This window comes from Indicator indicator, chromosome 5 (genome assembly GCF_027791375.1).
Source record: "Indicator indicator isolate 239-I01 chromosome 5, UM_Iind_1.1, whole genome shotgun sequence".
NCBI classification, from domain to species: Eukaryota; Metazoa; Chordata; class Aves; order Piciformes; family Indicatoridae; genus Indicator; species Indicator indicator.
In genome coordinates, this window is record NC_072014.1 from 38,973,829 (window position 1) to 38,998,416 (window position 24,588).

Consider the following 24,588-nt stretch of genomic DNA (forward strand, 5'->3'; position numbering starts at 1 on the left):
CTCGGCAGCGTACAGCAGTCGGCGCTGCGGGAAGCGGCGGCGGCCGGCACCACCTTCCCCGCGTCATTTCGAGGAAGAGCAGCGGCGTGCCCCGCGGAACACAGACACACACACCCCGGCCCCGCTGGCTCCTCCTCCGCCAGCGGGAAAGGGAAAGCGAAAGCGAAAGCGGCGACCCGGGCAGGAAGGTGGCTGTACGGGGCCCGGCGGGGCTGCTCGGGGAGTTGGGCTGCGGGCTGAGACCCCCGGGCAGCGCAGGACCTGTCGCCCTGCGGAGACCGCGGATGCTGTGAGTTGTGTGAGCACCCTGCCGAGCCCAGCCCGGTGTCTCGGGGTGTCAGTGGGTGCCCGGCCTCGCCAGGCAGGGACCTTCGGGCTCGCCGTGGACCTCGGGTCGGTGCGACCTTTCCAGCCGGGCCGGAGTGACAGGAGCCTCCCCGCACGGGAAAGGCCTCCCCGGGGAGGTGAGGGGTTGGGGCGGGCGGCAGGGCTGTCAGAGCTTCGAGTGCGGCCTAGAGCCGTGGCTTTGGTCCCCTCCGAGCGCAAGGGAAAACATGGGAGTGCGGACAGGACACTTCTTACCGACTGAGCAGGCTGGCCTACCGTAGAGGAGCCAGAGTGCTTCTCAGCTGTGCTCCTTTCTCTTCGCTGTATCAGGAGGAGCTAGAGAAGTGGAAAATTTTTGTTACGTAAGGCAAACCAGAAAGGGATTCCTGGATCATTAACCAAGAATGGCCTCAATTTCAAGTTAACTGTTGCTGAATGCAACAGTATCGTAGAATCACAGAATGGTTTGGGCTGGAAGGGACCTTCAAGATCATCCAGTTCCAACCCCCTGCCTTGGGCAGGGACACCTCCTTACTAGACCAGGTTGCTGAAGGCTCCATTCAGCTTCCCTTTGAACACTTCCAGGACGTGGTAGTGTTGGGTAAAAACCAAACTAAGAATTTTCAGGAGAGGGTATCACAAATGTCCAGCTGGGTCATGATGCAACTCAGGTCCTGACAGGTGTTAAACAGCGCTCTTTAGAGAGTGTCTAACCCTTAGTGTGAACCCCTTGTGCAGCCCAGCAGCATTTACTTGGGCACCTTAGCATCTGTTTTCTGGATCAGTGGCCTATAGACTTGGCTAAATTCCTTTTTATCTGCCTCCACAAAATGCTGTGGCAACAGATTCTGCATTTAACGTTATCTGCTGTAGAAAGGAAGTGTTTTTGTTTGTGCTCAGCAGGCTCAGGGGTTATATCTCTTAAAGCACAGAGCATGCAGGATGTTGAGGGTTTGTGTAACAGCACAAAAATATTGTAAGGATAAGCAGAGAAGTTTCAGGACAGTAACATTAAATTGTGCAATGCAGAATTCACAGAATCACAGAGTCAGCCAGGTTGGAAAAGACCTCAGAGATCATTAAGTCCAACCTAATACCTAATACCTAACACCTCCTGACAACTAAACCATGGCTCCAAGTGCCACATCCAATCTTTTTTTGAACACCTCCAGGGATGGGGACTCCACTACCTCCCTGGGCAGCACATTCCAAGGACCAATTACTCTTTTTGTAAAGAACTTTCTCCTCACCTCCAGCCTAAACTTCCCCTGCACAGCTTGAGACTGTGTCCTCTTGTTCTGGTGCTGGTTGCCTGGGAGAAGAGCTCAACCCCCACCTGGCTACAACCTCCCTTCAGGTAGTTGTAGAGAGCAATGAGGTCTCCCTGAGCCTCCTCTTCTCCAGGCTAAACACCCCCAGCTCCCTCAGCCTCTCCTCACAGGGCTGTGCTCCAGACCTCCCCCCAGCCTCCTTGCCCTTCTCTGGACATGTTCAAGTATCTCAATGTCCTTCTTAAACTGAGGAGCCCAGAACTGGACACAGTACTCAAGGTGTGGTCTAACCAGTGCTGAGCACAGCGCACAATGACTTCCCTGCTCCTGCTGGCCACACAATTCCTGATGCAGGCCAGGATGCCATTGGCCTTCTTGGCCACCTGGGCACACTGCTGGCTCCTGTTCAGCTGCTGCCAACCAGTACCCCCAGGTCCCTTTCCACCTGGCTGCTCTCATCCACTCTGTCCCCAGCCTGTAGTACTGCATGGGGTTGTTGTGGCCGAAGTGCAGAACTGGGCACTTGGACTTGTCAAATGCCATCATGTTGGACTCTGCCCATCCTGGCAAGGTCCCTCTGCAGAGCTCTTCTTCCCTCCAACAGTTTGACTCCTGCCCCCAGCTTGGTGTCATCTGCTAACTTACTAATGGTGGACTCTATCTCCTCATCCAGATCATCAATAAAGATACTAAACAGGATGGAGCCCAACACTGATACCTGGGGGACACCACGGGTGACTGGCTGCCAGCTTCCTCACGTATGTTCTTAGTTCTTAAACTTAGTAAGGAAGGAGGCTTCAGATACCCAAAATACATCACTTTTGCCTATAAAATGATAGAGCATTTACATGTAAAAATTGTTTTAGCTCAACACAGCTTCTGCTATTCTACTGCTGCTGCAAAAAAGAAGCCAATGCACACAATGTTGTAATTTTTTTCCCCCCCACTTGTTCTCCCAGGTTGCAATGGGTGTAATGAGTCCCCCACTGTCTTTAGAAGATAATGGGTTTGTAAGTATCTCCTGATGTGCTGCTTGGAAAGAAAATCTGCCTTTGCCAGTATCTCTCAGGGTTTGTGCTGCTAGGACAGTGCTTCTGAAATTTCTCATCTCACTTTCTTCCAGCCTTCAATACTTTGGGAATTCCTCATTCCCACCTCCTGTTTCCACAGGGAAAGTCCCAGTCCAAAGTGTCTGCATTACAGATTCTGTCAGAATTTTTCCTGTCCTACCTCGCTTGCTCATCTGTCTCTTTGGAGGTTTCTTTGGAATTTCCTTTTTCCTGGTGCCTCCCTTGATTCGGTTCCCGGGTGGGAATTTCCCTGTGATTTCTTGTGTTTTCCTTCTTATTTTTAAGTTCTTTCAAGTTGAAAAAGCTTGGTTTAGATGATTTTCCAGTAAAAAAAAAAACCAAAAAAACCAAACCACACATCCTTTCTTAACACTCCAGCTGTGGTACATGCATCCTTTTGCTTCCCTGCTCTCAACCCCCTAAGCAAAGGAATTTTTTTATCCACTTTTAAGTTATAAGCAGATGGGGATTTCCCTTTTGCTTAACAAGGCATTTGTAACTGGCGAAAGTAGTGGAAAAAAACTCCTTTATTTTTTGTTGGTTTTAAGAAATACCCAGCATTAGCAGGAGAATTGACAAGATTACCTAATTTAGATCTTTTGCATGCCTAAAATTCATCGGTCACATTCAAGTTTTATGTAATCTTAAGTAGAACGGAGGGATTGTTTCAACAGATCTCTTTGGATTTTTCTTTTCTTTTCCTTTCTTTTTCTTTTCTTTTTTCTTTTTTCTTTTTTCTTTTTTCTTTTTTCTTTTTTATCTTTTCTCTTTTCTCTTTCCTCTTTCCCCTTTCCTTTCCTTTCCTTTCCTTTCCTTTCCTTTCCTTTCCTTTCCTTTCCTTTCCTTTCCTTTCCTTTCCTTTCCTTTCCTTTCCTTTCCTTTCCTTTCCTTTCCTTTCCTTTCCTTTCCTTTCCTTTCCTTTCCTTTCCTTTCCTTTCCTTTCCTTTCCTTTCCTTTCCTTTCCTTTCCTTTCCTTTCCTTTCCTTTCCTTTCCTTTCCTTTTCTTTCTTTTCTTTTCTTTTCTTTTCTTTTTCTTTTCTTTTCTTTTCTTTTCTTTTCTTTTCTTTTCTTTTCTTTTCTTTGCTTTTCTTTTCTTTTCTTTTCTTTTCTTTTCTTTTCTTTTCTTTTCTTTTCTTTTTCTTTTCTTTTCTTTTCTTTTCTTTTCTTTTCTTTTCTTTTTTCTTTTCTGCAGAATACTGAAGCCATAGAAACAAAACAGAACAGAGAAGATTTTTCTCTCTTCTTGGGCTTTATGCAGTTGTAGTTGTCCAGAGTTCGTGAACTTCTGCCCTGAAGTACTTACATTCTGAAATGCTTCTTTTATCACTTTTCTCCTGCTTGATGTTAAATGTCATTGTCCAATCTCCCTGAGCTTGGAAGCATCCCATTGTGGAAGGTTTATTTTACTCATTAGGCCTGGATATTTTTTATACATTCTCTTAGAGGAACTGCTGAGAAAGCAAATAAACATTTGTGGGTATGAGGGGCTGAGTTTCATGTGGAGGAACACAGAGCAAACTTACTTCTACTATTTGTCACAGAATCCCAGAGTGGTGAACGTTGGAAGGGACCTTAGGGAATCATCCAGTCCAACCCCACTGCCAGAGCAGGGACATCCACTGCTAGAGCAGGGACACCCACAGCAGCTTGCCCAGGATCACAATCGCCAGGTGGGCTTGAAAGCTCTCCAGAGAGAGAGTCCACTACCTCTTTGGGCAGCCTGCTCCAGGCCTCCAGCACCCTCACACCAAACAACTTTCTCCTCACCTTCAGATGGAACCTCCTGGCTTCCAGTTTGTGCCCATTGCCCCTTGTCCTGTCCCTGGGCACCACTGACAAGAGTCCGGCTTCATACTCTTGCCCCCCAACCTTTATTATCTCTTGCTGAGCATTGCTCAAATCCCCTCTAGGGCTCCACAGCCCCAGGGCTCTCAGCCTTTTCTCCTCACAGAGATGCTCCAGGCCCTTCAGCATCTTTGTAGCCACTGGACTCTCTCCTGTAGCTCCCTGTCTGTCTTGAACTGGGGAGTCCAAAACTGGACCCAGTGGCCTGACTAATGCAGAGTAAAGGGGAAGGAGAACTTTTCTTGTCCTGGTGGCCACACTCTTCTTAGGCATCCCAGGACACCGCTGGCCTTCTTGGCCACGAGGGCACATTGCTCGCTCATGGGGAGCTTGTCCACCAGCACTCCCAGGTCGTTCTCCATGGAGCTGCTTTCCAGCAGGCCAACCCCTCACCTATCCTGGTGCAAGGGTTTACTCCTCCCCTGGAGCAGGACTCTACACTTGTTTGTGCTGAACTTCATGAGGTTCCCCTCTGCCCAGCTCTCCAGCCTGTCCATGTCTGGCTGAATGGCAGCACAGCCTGCTGGGGTGTCAGCCACTCCTCCCAGTTTGGTACCATCAGCAAACTGGCTGAGGGTTCACTGCTTCCCTTCATACAGCTCTTTGATGCAGGTGTTGAGTAAGACTAGATCCAGTTCTCACCCCTGGAGAAGACCACTAGCCACAGACCTCCAACTACACTCTGCACTGTTGATCACAACCCTCTGTCCTTCAGCCAGTTCTCAGCGCACCTCACTGCCCACTCCTCTAACCCACACTTCCTAAGCTTCCCTGTGAGAATGTTACAGGAGAGACAAAACCTTGCTGTAGTGGAGGTAGACAGCATCCATTGCTCTGCCCTCATCTGTCCATCCTGTCACACCATCAAGAAGGCTATCAAAATATTACCCTGTGGCTATTTCCAGTTGAGTAGATAGCAAATAATGATTGCTGTCCAGGATTGATTTGCTTAGATTTTTGTCCTCTGGCCATTAAAATAGTTCACTGATTTGGCCTGAGTGTCTGAATGGATTTGGAAATGATTCTGTGGCACGCTCTATGCTCTGACATGGAGGTTCTAGGAGGATTTAATTACAAAACATAATTGATCTCTCAAAATGTTTGACTTGCCACATATTGTGCCTGCATAACTGAAGGAAAACAGCTACAGAGGATACACAGCAAACTACTTTGGGCTTTGTTTGAGGAACACACATTGAAAATTACTATGGCAAAGTGCTTCATCCAGCTGCAGAGGGTTTGGGATTTTATTCTGACACTCATTGGATGTTGGGAGTGTTCTGCTTACTGCCTAAGAGGGTGTAAAACCTCTGTCTGCCTTTTCTTTCCAGAATGTGACACCCCCTCATCCTTCTGACACGTCAGAAGATGAGATGGAAAAACTTAAAGAAGAACTGAAGAAATGGAAGGCAAGTTCTGTAAAGCATGTAGCAATCATAGAACCATTAAGGTTGGAAAAGGCCTCTAAGATCATCAAGTCCAACCTTCTACCCAACACCTCCATGACCACCAGACCATGTCACATCTTTGAACACCTCCAGGGATGGTGACTCCACCACTTCCCTGGGCAGAAATGAGCTGAAAGATACTCATCTTTCTGAAACCAAATCAAGTCTCCCCCAGTTAGAACACGTTTAACTTGTTCTCTGGTCCTTGATTGTACATGCTTCTGTTGGTCTCAGGGATAACTACACTTGTAAGACTAACAAGAATATTTATCCAAGGTGTTCAATATAAAGGACTTAAAGTTTTGTTTGTTCGTGTGAAAGAAAAAAAAAAACAACCCACCTAAAAATCTTTCCCTTTTACTCTCCAGGAAAGAGTTGAAGAAGCTGAGAAAGCCAAAGCTGACCTTATTCTCTCTAAAATGAGTGCTGATGAAGAGTATGCTAAGGAGCTGACCAAGCTGAAGGACTTGAAAGAGAAAAAGCATAAGGAGATCATTATGTCTAGGGACACCCAGGAGGTATGGAGAAGGCTTGCTCATAGCTGTTAGTGTTTTGGGAGTTAAGGAGGTGCTGATGAGAGAAAAGAAGAGTAGTATTGCCTTTCCACTTTACACAGCTCTCTTGGTTGGCAGACTGTGTGGCTACACATCTCTCTTGGTTGGCAGACTGTGTGGCTAGAATGTTCTACACATAGTTCTTCGGTAGCAGATGAAGAACCAGTGCAATAAAATAAGGCTTATGGTGATGTTGGAAGAGTGAAGGCAACACTGAGACCTCTTTTCTATGGAAGATGAAGACAGACAAAACCAGTCTTCCAAGATTTTCCACTAACAGATGATGTTCAGCTTTGTGTGATTCAGCTAAAACTGACACTGCTGTGTCAGCTCCCAGATGTTAGAGCACCCAGGTCATTAACATTTCTTAGGTGACAATGAGCTGGGCAAGAGCCAGACGCTCTTTGAAGAAGGCTTTTCTTTTTAGAACTAATTGGTTCTAGAATTAGCTGGTTAATGACCTTTATGTGTCATGTGCAGTCAATGGTACCACACCAGGGAAAGTTTCTAGAGGTTGTTGAGGTGTTTTTGGTGAGGTTTGGTGTGGCCTATAAGTCACTGATGAGAAATTACAGCTTCACTCTTGCAAGCTATGAAAATATAATCAGTAAGTTAACTGCCTTCAAGTTGGGCATGAGTTTGTTTGGTTCTCCAATCATAAATGTTTGGATTTTATACCCAGAATTGATCATCATCTGGCTTTTGTTGTATTTTACCTTCGCCAGCTCATGGGAACTGGTCTAAACGTGTCATGTGGTTAATGACTGTAACAGAGCCATCTTCTCACAAAATCCTAGCATGGTGGGGGCTGGAAGGCACCTCTGGAGATCACCCAGTCCAACCCCCCTGCTAAAGCAGGGCACCCACAGCAGCTTGCCCAGGATCACAATAGCCAGCTGGGGTTGGAAGCTCTCCAGACAAGGAGACTCCACAACCTCTCTGGGCAGCCTGCTCCAGGGCTCCAGCATCCTCACAACAAAGAAGTTTCTCCTCATCTTCAGGTGGAACCTCCTGGCTTCCAGTTTGTGCCCATTGCCCTTTGTCCTGTCCCTGGGCACCACTGACAAGAGTCTGGCCACATCCCCTTGACTCCTGTCATTTAGATATTGCTCAGCATTGATCAGATCCCCTTCTAGTTGTGGATGGCTGGAGCTGGCTACACCTTAAGTGTTTCCTTCTCATTCTGTAGTGCTCCCTCTCCAGGAAATACTGGATTTAGTATTTATGGGCTTTGTGTCCTTTGAGGATTCACTGGTGTGGAGGAAGTATGGAGCAGAGAGGAGGTGGAAGAGGTTCTCCTCCTTGCCTAAGTGTAAAGAGGGAAGAGAAGTGTGTCAGAAACTGTCCTCACCTGGTCACCTAAAAGGACATAAGGGTTACTAAGATGGCACCTGGTACAGCAGAATGTGTGTTATTGTAGGCTCTGACCTTGCAAAAGAACTATGAATTTTATGTGCTTGGAAACACCAACTCCCCTTTTCTAACCCCCTCCTAACTGCAGTTACTTTGAAACTGCTCCTCAGTGAATGAATTTTCTTGGGGACAGTTAAAGCTATGTGAAAAATGCATCCCATGTGGCTGCCATGTAGAATAATTCAAGGCTGAAACAGTTTCTAATGCCAGCAGGTTTTGATGAAAGTTATTTTTGTGTTCTCTGCACTTCATTTTGCCTTTCATACTTTTGGGGGCTGTAGCAACAACTCAGAGTAACCAACCAAGAGAATGCTGGCCTGAAGAGAGAGATTGAGCAGCTCCAAAAAGACTTTGTGAAACACTGTTCATTGCTGCCACAGACTAGTCAGGTAAAGGTGGAAATGTTTTGCAGTTTGTCTTTTGGAAGGGGTGGGGCAGATGCTCAGCATTTGAAACTTCACTGATTTCTGTATAAAATACAGCTTGAAGTTTTTCTTGTTTACCTGGTGAAGGATATGGAAACAAATGCAGGTAGGTGAGATACTGAAAACATGAGAGGAAGGCAGGCAAGCAGAAAATTATTAGCTGGAATTAAAAATACACATATTAGTGATTTTTCAAATGCTCTCACTTTATATTCTTGAGCAAGCAAATGGAGGGAAGGGAGTAAATCCATTGTACAGGACATGGAGGATTTATTTCAGCCTCTATCCAGCTTCTCATGTTTATAGTCTCTTTCATGTTACTCCACATCAGAAATCAGTTCCAGCCAGATAAATATTAGTGATACCAAATAGGGTCCAAAGTGGTGGAACTGCTGCAGATTGAGAGATTCAGAAATGAGAGCTTGGGGAAATTTCAGCTTTTGAAAACTTGATTTCATTCCAAATTGGAACAAGCCCAAATATTTGGGGGAACTTACAGTGAAATGAAAACACTGATCATTTTCTGTTTGTACAGAGATGAAACACTATCCATGTGTTCCCTTCTTTAATGTTCATAATATTAGCTTTAGCTTTCTAAATGACATTGCTAAGTGCAGGAGATGTCAATTAAGTCCAACTTCCTAAATCTCCTGTGCAGTCATTGGAGGGGGGCTGGCTTCACTGGAAGGAGAGTCAGTGTGACCAGGAGCCTCTACCCAAGGTTTGAGTTATCTTCAGGAAGAGTCTCTCTCTTTCCATTGGGAGCAGAGGGCATGGAAAGACAGCAGGCTCCTAGATAAGATGCTAGTTTTGAGGGTAGGTGTAATTACTCTAGTTATTTTATCTTGACATAAGCTATTTTTCTTCCACACAGGGTTTTATTTTGAAATAGTTACGTTAAGGGAAAACAAAGAGTTATCTGAAACTTCCTCAAGTCCATCAAAGTAGCCTTTCTCAACCAGCTTCTCCATGAACAGTTTTAATCTATCCTAGCAATAAAATCCTTGGATATTCTTCCCTATTTTACTAAGATGCCAACATACAAGGCTGTTGAGTAGCAGCATTCCCCTTCTGGTAGAGCTGAGATGCAATTAGGGAAAAATAAACGGCAACAAAAATGACTCTGATCCTTGTGTTTGGCAAATTTGGGATCCCAAAAGTGTTCTGCTTCCGCAGGTGGAAAGCCCTGTGGACTTCAGTTGAAGTGAACTCAATGTATTAAGGTCAAGTTGAAATTCAAAGTTAATGAGAAAAACCCCAAAAAACCCAAAACAATCAAACCCCCAAACCTCATGGGCAAATATCCCAGGAATAGACAAGTACAGCTAGTTAGTTGAGTTAGAAAGGTTGTAGCTGTTCTACCAGCCATGACTTCAACCTGCCTGAGTGCCAAACTTTCAAACCCCCAAACCTCAATGGAAAACAACAATTCATTCTACTCTTCTGCAAAAACAAGACCATCCCAAAATTACCTTCTTTTATTTATCTTTTTTTTCTGTCTTTTGATCCTAAAAACGTTAAGATTAAGAAGAAGGTGGCAGAAATACAGATGAAATTCAGTCACATGGATGACAAGAAGGATGATTGTCTGGACATGAACACTCACTGTCATTTTACTGTAATGACAAAAATCCCCTTCAAACTGAATCAAAACCAAGCACTGATCACTTTTGAGGATGAAGAAGGTATGATGTGTATTTTAAGTACCAAATTAACTACAAGAAGGACATTGAGGGGCTGGAGCAGGTCCAGAGAAGGGCAGCAAAGCTGGGGAAGGGTCTGGAGAACAGGGCTGGTGAGGAGCAGCTGAGGGAACTGGGATTGTTCAACCTGGAGAAGAGGAGGCTGAGGGGAAACCTCATTGCTCTCTACAACTCACTGAAAGGAGGTTGGAGTGAGGGGGGGGTTGGTCTCTTCTCCCAAGGAACAAGTGACAGGACAAGATGGGGTACTAAGGGTTGTGGTGTAGCACCAGACTTTATCAAGTTAGATGATGGTTGGAGTCATTGACCTTAGAGGTCTTCTCAACCAAAACAATTCTATAATTGTATGAGAAAAGGAAACAGCCTCAAGTTGTGCCAAGGGTGGCTCAAGTTGGACATGAGGAACAATTTCTGCCCTGAAAAGGTTGTCAAGGTCTGGACCAGGCTGCCCAGGACAGTGGTGGAGTCCCTATCCCTGGAAGGATTGAAAGGCCATGTAGATGTGGTGCTGAGGGTCATGATTTAGTGCCAGTGCTGGGTTAAGAGTTGGACTCAATGAAAGATCTCTTCCAACCAAAGTGGTTCTATTAATGTCTGATCCATTTCATTGCCAAAGGGCAAAGACTTACTTAAACATTTGGAGGGAAAAAATGTCAACAACAGCCAAACAAAGAATACACAGAGAACCTTCACTGTTATGATACCAATCAGCAGAAAAAAAACTCTTGCAGGCACTGCAGGTTTGTGTTGGATCCCCAGACTTCTGCTGTTGACTAACAGAAACAGTGCTTAGTGTTGGGACTGTGTTTCTACCTCCCAGAGTATTGTCAAGAATGACTCAAGATGTTTTGATGAATTTGATTGTTTTCTTTACTCTGGGCAGCACCTTATTCTGACAGCAGTTAGAGAATCCCAGAATCCCAGCATGGTGGGGGTTGGAAAAGACCCCAGGAGATCACCCAGTCTAACCCCCCTGCTACACCAGGGGCACCCACAGCAGCTTGCCCAGCATCACAATGGCCAGGTGGGGTTGGAAGCTCTCCAAAGAGACTCTACAACCTCTCTGGGCAGCCTGCTCCAGGGCTCCAGCACCTTCATAGCAAAGAATTTTCTCCCTGTGTTCAGCTGGAATCTCCTGGCTTCTGGTTTGTGCCCATTGCCCCTTGTCCTGTGTCTGGGCACCACTGACAAGAGTCTGGCCCCAGCCGCTTGCTCCCTACAGATCCTTTATCCCTTGCTGAGCATTGATCGGATTCCTTCTGGTGCTGCTCTTCTCCAGGCTCAAGAGCCCCAAGTTGCTCAGCCTTTCCTCCTCACAGAGAGCCCCTCAGGACCTTTGTAGCCTCCTTGGACTCTGCACAGCAGTTCCCTGTCTCCCTAAGGGTACATGTCCCATGATGGGTCTGTCTAAGGCAGCAGAGGGATGGTGCAGTCTGTAACTTGCCAGCTCTAGAGATACAGTGGATTTTACCTGATGCCTCTGACCAGTGGGATTTTATGGTGTTAGACATGCCTGAAGACATGGAGAGTGGGGTCTGGTTGCCTAACTCTTACTTAGAGAATTTCTCTTACCTTGGTGCAAAAGGAGATTCTGCTTAAGAGACTGGGGAATAGTTTTGGTTTTGTAGTGATTAAACCAAGCTTTAAACATCTGAAAACTTGTGATTTTCCTTAGTTGCCCAGAGGCTGATGAAAACAGGTAAGCACACTCTGATCCTGAACAACAAACCAGTAGATGTGAGAGTGATCCCTGTCACACTCGAAATGGGAATCAGACTTGAGGTAATCAACTGAAGTATGGAACTATAAAGATACACACTGTGGTGGTTTGAAACTGTCTTTTTAATTTTTCCTTGCAAAGTTCAGAACAGAGAAAGTGAAAGAATGTAAATAAGTCACTATTGGGTGTAAGAAAGCAAAATAACCATTGTTCTAAACACTTCCATTGGATAGATAGAAATGTTTAAGAACTATTACCCAAAACAAAGTAGGCATTCGGCACATTCTGCGTTCTGCAGTGGGGGCAGTTGCTGGGCTGTCTGGCTGCTGTTTCTTCTTCTCTTCTGGCTGAAGATAACACACTGACCTTGGCAGCTAAGTTAACAACTTTCTGCTTAACTAACTCTGCTTCTCTGTCCAGGGGGGTCTGGGGGGGAAGCTCCTGGGAGAGAGAGAGGCCCCTTTGGGAGGGTCCCCTTGGGGGGAAGCAAAGGGAGATTGGTTGTGCTTTTCTGTTGATTGTATAGATTTGTGAATGTTGTGAATTTTGTATATTTGTACATATTCATTGCATTTCATTGTAGATTTTAGACTCTGCTTGTAAATACAGCTTTTCATTTGCTTCCAGACTGAGCTAGCCTGGTTATTGTTGGTGGGGGGGGAATTTCAGCTCACACCGACACACACACTTGCAGTATTTAAAGAGCCTCAAGCTCAGTGTTTTGGGTGTTTTCAGTGCACACCAAAAAAAAAATGTCTGCTTTTCAGCTCCATCTCACTATTTCTGGGAAGAAGATCAATGTTTCAGAAATACCTGAGCTATCCATCCCTGACGACTGGATGAGAGATAAATTAGAGCTGAATTTCTACAAGGCTGAGAAAGGAGGAGGGGAAGTAGAAGATGTGAAATATGACAGGGAATCTAGAACAGCTGTTATTACATTCCTCAAACCTGGAGGTAATGTGTAAAATATTTTGTTAGCTAGGTGGACAGACCAGCATGTCCTCTCCATTCCATGTCACATCCTGTGTTAACCACTGAATGCTGCCCACAAGCAGTGCATTAGATGAGGAAAAGCTGTGGGTTCACCCATGCAGCTGTAAGGAAGTAAAGCAGGCACAGAATCACACAGAATCCAAACATGGTGGGAGCTGGAAGCAACTTCTGGAGATTATCCAGTCTACTCCCCCCTGGTAAAGCAGGGCACCCACAGCAGCTTGCCCAGGATCACAATGTCCAGCTGGGTTTAGAAGCTCTCCAGAGAAGGAGACTCCACAACCTCTCTGGGCAGCCTGCCCCAGGGCTCCAGCATCCTCACACCAAACAAGTTTCTCCTCACCTTCAGGATGAACCTCCTGGCTTCCAGTTTGTGCTCATTGCCCCTTGTGCTGTCCCTGGGCATAACTGTCATCCTCTCACCCCCCACAGCTCCTTTAGCTCTTGCTGAGCATTGCTCAGCTCCCCTCTGGGGCTGCTCTTCTGCAGGCTCCACAGCCCCAGGGCTCTCAGCCTTTCCTCCTCACAGAGATGCTCCAGGCCCCTCAGCATCTTTGGAGCCTCTGCTGGACTCTCTACAGCAGTTCCCTGTCTCTCTTGAACTGGGGAGCTCAAGTATAGACCCAGTACTCCAGATACAGTCTCTCTAGGGCACAGTAGATGGCGAGGAGAACCTCCCTTGACCTGCTGGTCACACTCTTCTTAATGCACCTCAGGTGACCACTGATTGGCCTTCTTGGCCATGATGGCATATTGGGTCTTATGGTGAACTTGTCCATCTAATTTTCTGCAGTATTTCATCGTTTTCCTTTCTGATCAGACATGGTATGCAGTTTGTGAGCTTTATTTCTGTCTTAACTTTGTCAAACCCCCATTTTTTCCGTGCATTTCTAAGCACTTGCACAGCAAAAAAGAAAATGAGGGGAATGTGTTTGATTTTAGCTCTTGTTTCATGTCAAAGAAATTGGACAGGCTTTTAGACTGCCCAACTGTGTGCAATGCTGTGAAGATTGCTGGAGCCACAGCCATTTAGAGCAGCTGCTTTAGATTTATTTCAGAAGCTTTTGTGGGTATTTAATGATTTTGCTTGTTTGGAAATGCCAGACAAACTTGTTTGCTGAATGCATGTGAAGGATCTACAAGTGTGCTATCATATCTAAATCCCTGTAAGAAAGAGAAATCTGTTCCTTGATACACTTAAAAGAGCATCTTGGATTGTATTGCTCTGACTCCTCTTTTATTCTCCATTACAGCAGCTCAAAGCTTTGTGAGATGCACTGAATTCCCCTTCCTTGTAAATGGAAGGTGCTTCTGGCTCTCTGTGTCCCCAGGCACCAACAAGCACTTGGAGAAATGTCAGGTAAGAGAATCTAGTCGAGGCTAACCCCCTAAAACAGAAGAGAGAGGTGGGAAATGGGAGATGTGGGCAGAATTTTCAGGTTTTAGGATTGCAGAAGCTTTTGTCATGGACTTTAGGAAACTTAGTGGCAAGCATGAGTCTGCAGTCTGCTGCTCTGCTGATAATCTTGTGTTTTGCCATCTGAAATACATAATTTAATTGAAAAGGAGGGTAGGAGTGTGTGTCTTTCCCTGATTAAATTATCTCATTACTTAGCATAATGGCTGTGTCAGACAGGAATCAGATGCTGCACTGCTTGTGAAGTAGGTCAGTTGTAGACACAACATCTTTGGAGTCACAAAGCACTGTCCTGCTCATCCCTGATGTGATGTGTGTGATGGTCTCAGCAGAGCCCCTTGTTCTAGGAAAGAGTTGCCCATTTTTTCGTTCATTCACCCCAAATAATGATTTTTTTCCCAGCAACACCAGTCTGCTTGCTCACTGAAGTCTCCTTTGCCTTTGTGTGAATAGATTGTGATCACCTCAGCACTGTGTATATAATCAGGGCTGTGTAATTAATGCATCAGAGTGTGTCTATTCATGAGATGGATACGAGTGTCCTTTGCAGCCATGTGTCTGGATTGGTGTGGATGGTTGTGAGATGATGCTGTCTGGAGTCAGCAGAGATCCCCAGATGTAGCATGTGTGTGAGTGGAGGAGTGTAGGGCTGGCTGCTTATAGTTTGGATGGGTTTGCTGGTTTAAAACCTGGCCCAGAGTGGTAGGGAATGGAGTTAACTCCAGTTGGTGGCTCCAGTGGTGTTCTCCAGGACAGTGCTGGAGAAAGTTCTCTTTTAATGTCTTTATCAATGATCTGGATGAGGGGATTGAGGCTTCCTCAGTTTGCAGATGACACTAAATTGGGTGGCAGTGTTGATCTGATGGAGGGTAGGAAGGCTTTGCAAAGAGACCTGGCCAGGCTGAATAAATGGGTTGAGGCTCAACAAGGCCAAGCGTTGGGTCCTGGACGTGGGTCACAACAACCCCATGAATGCTCTAGGCTTGGGGCAGAGTGGCTGGAAACTGGTTGGTTGACAGTGGCTGAAGATGAGCCAGCAGTGTGCCCAGGTGGCCAAGAAGGCCAACAGCATCCTGGCTTGGATCAGCAGTAGTGTGGCCAGCAGGACCAGGGCGGGAATCCACCCCCTGTACTCAGCACTTCTGAGGGCACACCTTGAGTACTGGGTTCCTCACTACATGGATATTCAGGTCTGGAATGTGTCCAGAGAAGGGCAGCAAAGCTGCTGAGGGGTCTGGAGGACAGGGCTGGCGAGGAGCAGCTGAGGTTGTTTAGTCTGGAAAAGAGGAAGCTGAAGGGAGACCTCATTGCTCTCTACAAGACCCTGAAAGGAGGTTGGAGTGAGGTGGGGGTTGGTCACCTCTCACAAGTTACAAGTGACAGGACAAGAGGAAATTGCCTCAAGTTGTGCCTCGGAAGGTTTAGGCTGGACATGAGGAACAATTTCTTCCCTAAAAGTGTTGTCAAGCCCTGGCACAGACTGCCCATGGTAGTGGTGGCATCACCATTCCTGGAGAGATTTAAAAGCCATGTAATGCGCTGAGGGCCATGGTTTAGTGGTGACCTGGCAGTGCTGGGTTAGTGTTTGGACTCAATGATCTTAAAGGTGTTTTCCAACCAAAACTGCCCTGACACCCCAGTGAAGGAGGCTAGAACTTGGTGGTGTATGATAAGAGTATGGAAGTCCAGCTATTTGTAGTGACAGAAACATACCACACTGTTTGAAAATGGAATCTAAGATCCTAGCCATGTCTGATGAAAGCCATATCTGATCAAAGCCATAATCTGATCCAAACCATACCTGATCCAGGAATGATCGAGGATATGTTTATTCCCAGTACCTGCCAGTTCCTTTAGCTGTACTTTCAACACCTGGTGTGTAATACTAGTTTGGTTTCTTTCCTCAACAGGTCTACCATGGGGTTTCCAAGAAGACCCTTCTGTTGCAAGGAATTCAAGGGATAGATGATGATGATGAAGAAAGTATCCAGGACATGATTGAAATTCATTTCCAAAGGCCTAGTAACGGTGGTGGGGAAATAGAAACAATCAAATATGTATCAAATAGAGCAACGTGGGTTTGTTTTGAGGAGGATAATTCCACAAAAGGAATTGTAAGCTGAATTCAGAAAATTCTACCTTTTTTTGCTTCATCAGAGGCAGAGGACATTCTGCAGACATTGCTCTTTCAAGTTCTGAAGTTTATACATGAAAAAGAACCACTTGTCCTTTGGATCTGTGGAACAGCAAAGGCTTTCCCTGGAAATTCAGTCAGAATCACTGCTTGCTGTTCCACAGGTTCCTGATTAAAGCTTTTGCCAGTACTTGACACTTTTAAGACCTTGTAAACTTTGGTCAGATCTCCTTCTTCTTACTCTTTGGTTCCAAAAGCCATATGTAATCTCTCTCAAAAAGTGTCCTCACAGACCTGCTTTTATCAAGTGCCATAACTTCAGGAAGTGGCTCTGAAAGAACTCCAGCCCTGCTGAGGTTGCTGTGTGCTGCCATACCTTGAAGACAATTTTCCTGTCATTTCCTAAAATCTGCATTCTCAAAAGTAGAAGAGAAAGTGGAGAATGCAAAACCACCTCAGATTTACTCCAGAAACTGCACCTTAGAGTAAAGGTTATAGCAGAAATACTGCTTTTAGCTGTCAAAAATCTGTTTCCTTCTCCTCGGGTCAGAGTCTTTGATAACTTAATAGCCAGCAAGTTAATATAAAGTCCCCAAGTTCCCCTTTGGTTTCCAGTTTAGCCTTCCATTTCTCCTTCTAAAACAGGTTTGCAATAAAACAGAAATGCCACATTATGAAGATTTGTTGTCCAAGGTGGAATGTTCTTCCCTTTCTGCTGTCATCCTCTTTATTTGCTGCCCTGTTGGGGGCTGAAATGGTTTGGCAATAGTCATCTTAACTTGAAAGCAACGTGAGTCTAACCTTGAAAATAAATTATTTTCATAGTATTTGCCAGCTTAGTATGCAGGAAAAGGACAGTGGACCAAACTGGCAGAAGAAGAGCACTACCAATATCCCTTAGGTGTATGTTATTAATGGGGCCTGTTCTCTCTAAACAGCTTTATCAGTGATCCAGGTGAGGGGATTGAGGCTCCTTCAGTAAATTTGTGGATGACATGAAATTGAGTGGATCTGTTGGTCTGCTTGGAGGCTCTGCAGAGGGTCTGCCCAGGCTGGATCAATGGGCCAAGGCCAACAGGATGAGGTTCAACAACGCCAAGTGCTGGGTCCTGCACTTGGGTCACAACAACCCCATGAAGGCTCCAGGTTTGGGGCAGAACAGCTGGAAACTGCTCAGCAGAGAAAGTCCTGGGGGTGCTGCCAGCTGAAGATGAGCCAGTGTGTGCCCAGGTGGCCAAGAAGGCCAACAGCATCCTGGTTTGGATCAGCCAGGGCCAGGGCAAGTATCATACTCCTGTAGTGGCACTGGTGAGGCCACACTGTGAGTATGGTGCTCAGTTTTGGGCCAAGAAGGACATTGAGGTGCTGGAGTGTGCCCAGAGAAGGGCAACAAAGCTGTTGAAGGGTCTGGAGAACAAAGTCCTTTGAGGAGCAGCTGAGGGAACTGGGGTTGTTCAGCCCAGAGAAGATGAGGCTGAGGGGAGACCTTCTGGCTCTCTACAACTCCCTGAAAAGAGGCTGAAGCCAGGTGGGCTCAAGTCTCTTCTCCCATAGGACAAGAGGAAATGGCCTCCAGCTGCACGAGCTGTCAAGCCCTGGAACAGGCAGCCCAGGATAGTGGTGGAGTCCCCATCCCTGGAGGGGTTTCAAAGCCATGTAGACGTGGTGCTGAGGGCCATGGGTTAGTGGTGGCCTGGCAGTGCTGGTTAATGATTGGACTCCATGATTTTCAGTGTCCTTTCCAACCAAAACGATTCTGTGATCCTATTTGAGAGCAGCTGTTAGCATGCAATAGATGGAGCTGGGTATGGGACACTAGGAGGCTGTCAGCACCACAGCTCAATTGGAATTTACTGCTGGGGGAGATACATGTGGCTGCAGCACCTCTTACTGTTGAGAGCATGCAAAGGCCTGAAATTGATTACCTGACAGTTATGAAATGATTATCATTTAAAAAGTTGTAGTACTGGAGTATTTATGGAGATTGTGTGTGTAAGAGTCCTAAAATATTGATAAGATGCCTTAAAATGGAGGGAAAAAAACTGATACAGGTTTTTAACCTGATAAAGGTTAAAAATGTCACAAATTATAAATGCACCTCACTGATAAATGCTAATGAATAAATCCTTTAAAAAAGGAAGGAGTTAGTTTAGTCTTCTAAAGAATCACAGCATGTGGGAGAAGTGAGAGAACCCAGGTTTTATGTACCTAAACCAAAAATGAGCTCTGAAATAACATTCCAAAGTAATGTTTGTAAACATCTAGGTTTCCTCACTGCTGAACAGATTAAAAATTTAAAGCAACAGTGGTGCCACATAAAGGCTGGGAAAGAATGACAGGAAAAAAGAGAAAAGCACTCCAAGAATAACAGCATCTACCTGATGTTTCTCTAAAGGGCAGTATCTTTTCACCTACCTAATGGAGTGAAGTTATCTGGAGCTGGAAGTTTGACGAAGAGCCAGAGGTTACTTGTCCTTGTGAGGCAGCGTCGCTGGATACTGCTGGTTAACAGATTACCAAGGGCTAGCTGGTTACCAAGGGTTAGCTGGTTACCAGGGGGTGCCTGGTTACCAGGGGTTGGCTGGTTACCAGGGGTTAGCTGGTTACCAGGGGGTGCCTGGTTACCAGGGGTTGGCTGGTTACCAGGGGTTAGCTAGTTACCAGGGGTTGGCTGGTTACCACGGGGTAGCTGGTTACCAGGGGATCGCGGGATACCCAGGGTCTGTGTGATACCAGGGGTTAGCTGGTTACCAGGGGTTGGCTGGTTACCAGGGATTAGCTGGTTACCAGGGGGTAGCTGGTTACCAGGGGGTAGCTGGTTACGAGGGGTTGGCTGGTTACCAGGGATTGGCTGGTTACCAGGGATTAGCTGGTTACCAGGGGTTGGCTGGTTACCAGGGGGTGCCTGGTTACCAGAGGGTGCCTGGTTACCAGGGGTTGGCTGGTTACCAGGGGGTAGCTGGTTACCAGGGGGTGCCTGGTTACCAGAGGGTGCCTGGTTACCAGGGATTAGCTGGTTACCAGGGGTTGGTTGGTTACCAGGGGTTGGCTGGTTACCAGGGGTTGGCTGGTTACCAGGGGGTAGCTGGTTACCAGGGGGTGCCTGGTTACCAGGGATTAGCTGGTTACCAGGGGGTGCCTGGTTACCAGGGCATGGCGGCATACCCAGGGTCTGTGTGATAGCAGGGGCTCGCTGGGCAGAGGAGTCTGGAAGGCAGCGGGGTCCCTGCACCAAGCCTGGCAGTCGGGTTCGGCTCCTTCCCGCGCTTCCCCGCGATGCGGCCGCGGGAGGCAGTCCGGAGGAGGGCCCCCTCCGCCCTTTCTCTTTCGGTTTCACTACCGGGCCCGGGCCAGGCAGAGTCCTCCCGCTCGTCAGCGAGTGCCTGCCAGGTCGGGCAGTGCCTGCAGGACGCCGGCCGACCGCCATGGCAAGTGTCCGGGTGCGGGAAGGGCCGTGCGGGAGCGCTGGGGCGCGCCGGGAGGCTGCGGGGCATGGCAGGGGGAGCTCGCGCGGCCCCGCTCGCCTTTGGGCCTGCTCCCGGCGGCGCTGCCCGCTCCCGCCGGCCGGGGCGCCGAGACGGACTCCTGCGCCGCTGGTACCAGCCTCGGGAGCGACTAACCTACCAGGCAGGGGACGCCAGCCCGTGTGAGCCTCGTGGGGGTCTACGAAGACAAGGGAAGGGCCTGCACCTGGGTCAAGGCAACCCCCGGTGTCCGTCCAGGCAGGGGATGAAGAGCTGGAGAGCAGCCCTGTGGAGGAGGACTTGGGGGTGCTGGGGGGTGCAAAGCTGGACATGAGCTGACACTGAGTGCTGCCAGCACAGCCCCAGCTGGGTCCTGGGCTGATCCCCAGCAGTGTGGGCAGCAGGGGCAGGGAGGGGATTCTGCCCCTCTGATCCCTCTGCTGAGACCCCACCTGCAGTGCTGGGGCAGCTCTGGAGTCCTCAGCACAGACAGGGACCTGATGGAGCAGGGCCAGAGGAGGCCACAGCAATGCTGGCAGGGCTGGAAGCCCTCTGCTGTGAGGCCAGGCTGTGAGAGTTGAGCTTGTTCAGCCTGGAGAAGAGAAGGCTGCAGGGAGACCTTCTGGTGGCCTTGCAGTGCTTAAAGGGCAGATCAGAAAGCTGGTGACAGAGTTTTTACACTGAAGGTTTGCCAGATTGCCCAGAGGGGTGGCAGAAGGGCTTGTAGCAGTAGGACGAGGGGCAGTGATTTTAAGCTAGAGCAGGGATGATTTAGGTCAGACATGAGGAGGAAGTTCTCCATAATGAGGGTGGTGAAATACTGGAACTGGTTGCCCAGAGAGGTGGTTGAGGCACCATCCCTGGAGATATTCAAAGTCAAGCTTGATGTGGCTCTGAACAACCTGATATAGTTGGAGATGTCCCCCATGACTGCAGGGGGGTTGGACAGAAAGACCTTTGAGGGTCCCTTCCAGCTCAATGCATTCTGTGTGATTCTGTGGTAGAATCATTCCAAGTCAGGTGGTTTGGGGCTGAGAGGTACCTGAGCAACCCAGTTGCAGATGTCGTTGCTGACTGCCGAGATGTTGGACTAAATTACCTTTAAAAGTTCCTTCCAACACAAACCATTCCATGATTCTTCCTGAAAGGAGGTTGTAGCCAGGTGGGGGTTGGTCTCTTCTCCCAGGCAAGCAGTGGCAGAACAAGAGGACACAGTCTCAAGCTGTGCAGGGGAAGTTTAGGCTGGAGGTGAGGAGAAAGTTCTTCAGAGGAAGAGTAATTGGCCCTTGGAATGTGCTGCCCAGGGAAGTGGTGGAGTCCCCATCCCTGGAGGTGTTCAAAAAAAGCTTGGATGTGGCACTTGGAGCCATGGTTTAGTTGTCAGGAGGGGTTAGGTATTAGGTATTAGGTTGGACTTGATGATCTCTGAGGTCTTTTCCAACCTGGCTGACTCTGTGATTCTGTGAATTCTGCATTGCACAATTTAATGTTACTGTCCTGAAACTTCTCTGCTTATCCTTACACTATTTTTGTGCTGTTACACAAACCCTCAACATCCTGCATGCTCTGTGCTTTAAGAGATATAACCCCTGAGCCTGCTGAGCACAAACAAAAACACTTCCTTGGATGTGGCACTTGGAGCCATGGTTGAGTTGTCAGGAGGGGTTAGGTATTAGGTAATAGCTTGGACTTGATGATCTCTGAGGTCTTTTCCAAGCTGGTTGATTCTGTTTCTGTGATTGTATGATTTCTGTCTTGTAACAGCCACCTAACACAGACCACTCTTAGAAGTGATTCAGCGTTCATGGGATGGGGTTTTTTGGGTTTGTTGTGTTTTTTTTAACTCTAACCCCAATAGCAGGCACTGGAGTGTTGTTCCCAAATACCAGCTGGCAAGGTGTGAGATGCTGTCTGGCAGCTGAGTGCTCCCCTTGTGCAGGGGCTGCAGGGGCTGTGTGAGGTGTGAGGAAGCCCTGAATAAAGCCCTGCCAATCATGGAAGCCCCCTGTTTACATTCTCTTCATGTTGTCTCATTACTGCAGACACTTGCTTTCACATCAAGCTTACCACCAAAATGATTGCCTAATAGAATTACAGCTCCTGGCTCTTTTAAAGTTTGATGGCTGATAAAATAAGGCCTCATGTCTCTATGAATCAAAAGCCTGCATGGTTGCACAGTCTCATTGAATCTCTCTCCTTGCTGCCTTCAGAAGCACAGTGGTGGTGGTCCACACACATCGATGAAGCATTTGCTCCCCCAGCAGCATGTCCTGCAGGCTTTGTAACTGCTGTGCTGGTCCTAATCAGCCCAGGACCAGAAGAAACTTCGTGAGAGAAGTCTAAGGAATTTAGGGTGAATTTAGATGGAAGTCTAAAGAATTTAGATGGCATGACTCCCCACCTGGAGCACTGCCTCCAGTTCTGGTCCCCCAAACACAAGAATGACATTGAATTGTCAGAGCAGGTCCAGAGGAGGCCACAAAGATGATCAGAGGGCTGGAGAACCTCCTGTATGGGGACAGGCTCAGAGAGCTGGGGCTGTTCAGCCTGGAGAAGAGAAGGCTCCAGGGAGACCTTAGAGCAGCCTTCCAGTACCTCAAGGGGGCTACAAGAAAGTTAGGAAGAGACTTTTTATGAAGGCTTGTAGTGATGGAATGAGGGGCAATGGCTTTGAGCTGGAAGAGGAGAGATTTAGACTGGAGATTAGGAAGAAATTCTTTCCAGTGAGGGTAGTGAGACCCTGGAGCAGGCTGCCCAGTGAGGCTGTGGATGTCCCCTTCCTGGAGGTGTTCAAGGCCAGGTTGCATGAGGCCTTGAGCAATCTGGGCTGGTGGAAGGGGTCCCTGCCTGTGGCAGGGGGGTTGGAACTTGATGATCTTTAAGCTCCCTTCCAATCCAAACCATTGTGTGCTTCTGTGCTTGACCTCAAGTGCAGTCTCTCTGAACTGACTGACAGTTGGTTCCCATGAATGCTGCCATGCAGACGTACTGAATTCTTCTCTTCATTCCAAAAACTCAGTGAACTGTTACAAAATTTACTTGGCATTCCACCACTTGCAGTGATTTTTGCAGTGATGTTTCTGGTGAAATATTCTTGTTTATGTCTGTGTAGCAAGAATGGGAAGGAAAGATCCTTTTCCTACCAAGAGACATGGATGCAAATCCTGTTGAGGATAGGTTTCATGTCTGCAGCACTGGGAGGTTTGGCTCTGATGAAAATCATGTGTGTAGTTAGTTGTTTGGCACACTGTGAGTCTCAGATGACCAGGATTATGTTCTCCTAGCTTAACGAGGTTGTCCATTTAATAAGTGGAGGTAGCTGAGTCAGAGCACAACCCCAGATCCCAGCTCTCATGAATTCCACAAGTATCATAGAGTCACAGAATGGCTTAGGTTGGAAGCGACCTTAGAGAGCATCTACTCCAACACCCCTGCCATGTGTTCATGGACACCTCTCAACTGGACTCAGCTGCTCAAGGCCTCATCCCACCTGTCCTGGAACACCTCCAGGTAGGAGGCATCCACAACCTCCCTGGGCAGCTGTTCCACAGTCTCACCACCCTTGTTCTGAAGAACTTCTTCCTAAGATCCAGTCTAAACCAGTCTTTTAATAAACCTCGTAAATGCGTTTGTTGTCTCTGCAAAAGGAAGTGGGGTTCACCTCAGTGGTGGGGGTCACCTCAGTAGTGGGGATCACCTGAGTGGTGGGGATCACTCAGTAGTGGGGGGTCACCTGAGTGATGGGGGTCACCTGAGTGGTGGGCGTCACCTCAGTGATGAGGGTCACCTGAGTGGTGGGGGTCACCTGAGTGGTGGGGGTCACCTCAGTACTGGGGGTCACCTCAGTGATGAGGGTCACCTGAGTGATGGGGGTCACCTGAGTGGTGGGGGTCACCTGAGTGGTGGGGGTCACCTCAGTACTGGGGGTCACCTCAGTGATGAGGGTCACCTGAGTGATGGGGGTCACCTGAGTGGTGGGGGTCACCTGAGTGGTGGGGGTCACCTCAGTGGTGGAGGTCACCTCAGTAGTAGGGGTCACCAGTGTGGTGGGGATCACCGGAGTGATGGGGGTCACCTGAGTGGTGGGGGTCACCTGAGCGGTGGGGGTCACCTGAGTGATGGGGGTCACCTCAGTGGTGGGGGTCACCTCAGTAGCAGGGGTCACCTCAGTAGTAGGGGTCACCGGTGTGGTGGGGATCACCTCAGTGGCTAGGGTCACCTCAGTGATGGGGATCACCTCAGTGGTGGGGGTCACCTGAGCGGTGGGGGTCACCTGAGTGGTGGGGGTCACCTGAGCGGTGGGGGTCACCTGAGCGGTGGGGGTCACCTCAGTAGTAGGGGTCACCGGTGTGGTGGGGATCACCTGAGTGATGGGGGTCACCTCAGTGGTGGGGGTCACCTCAGTAGTAGGGGTCACCGGTGTGGTGGGGGTCACCTGAGCGGTGGGGGTCACCTGAGTGATGGGGGTCACCTCAGTGGTGGGGGTCACCTGAGTGGTGGGGGTCACCTCAGTGGTGGGGGTCACCTGAGTGGTGGGGGTCACCTGAGCGGTGGGGGTCACCTGAGTGATGGGGGTCACCTCAGTGGTGGGGGTCACCTGAGTGGTGGGGGTCACCTGAGCGGTGGGGGTCACCTGAGCGGTGGGGGTCACCTGAGTGGTGGGGGTCACCTGAGCGGTGGGGGTCACCTGAGTGGTGGGGGTCACCTGAGCGGTGGGGGTCACCTGAGCGGTGGGGGCCGCCACTGCTACTGACATTTACAGCGTGCCTTGTCTCTGTTGCAGGCCACAGCAAGAGAAGCT

General features: G+C 48.1%; 2 protein-coding genes across 2 annotated transcripts; one reads left to right on the top strand and one right to left on the bottom strand.

Annotated features, from left to right (window-relative positions):
- Positions 1-259: 259 nt before the first annotated feature.
- NMI (N-myc and STAT interactor) lies at positions 260-16,553 on the top strand. The gene is made up of 11 exons (XM_054380995.1): positions 260-289; positions 2,272-2,356; positions 2,558-2,608; positions 5,845-5,922; positions 6,330-6,479; positions 8,210-8,317; positions 9,876-10,038; positions 11,732-11,838; positions 12,544-12,733; positions 14,026-14,132; positions 16,100-16,553. The coding sequence occupies exons 1-11, from the start codon at positions 285-287 to the stop codon at positions 16,310-16,312; spliced, it is 1,257 nt and encodes a 418-aa protein (XP_054236970.1). The 5' UTR covers positions 260-284; the 3' UTR covers positions 16,313-16,553.
- A 2,423-nt stretch (positions 16,554-18,976) lies between these two features.
- LOC128967224 (cuticle collagen 2C-like) lies at positions 18,977-19,486 on the bottom strand. Its single transcript, XM_054381269.1, has one exon. It carries the CDS (start codon positions 19,484-19,486, stop codon positions 18,977-18,979), a length of 510 nt encoding a protein of 169 aa, XP_054237244.1.
- Positions 19,487-24,588: the final 5,102 nt, after the last annotated feature.

Bases quoted from the DNA above. Each gene is read 5' to 3' on its own strand.
- LOC128967224 (XM_054381269.1), bottom strand. From the start codon at position 19,486: ATGCCGCCATGCCCTGGTAACCAGGCACCCCCTGGTAACCAGCTAATC.
- NMI (XM_054380995.1), top strand. The intron at 2,357-2,557 runs GTATGTTCTTAG...TTGTTCTCCCAG, and splicing joins CTGGCTGCCAGCTTCCTCAC to GTTGCAATGGGTGTAATGAG. The intron at 12,734-14,025 runs GTAATGTGTAAA...TCTCCATTACAG, and splicing joins TACATTCCTCAAACCTGGAG to CAGCTCAAAGCTTTGTGAGA.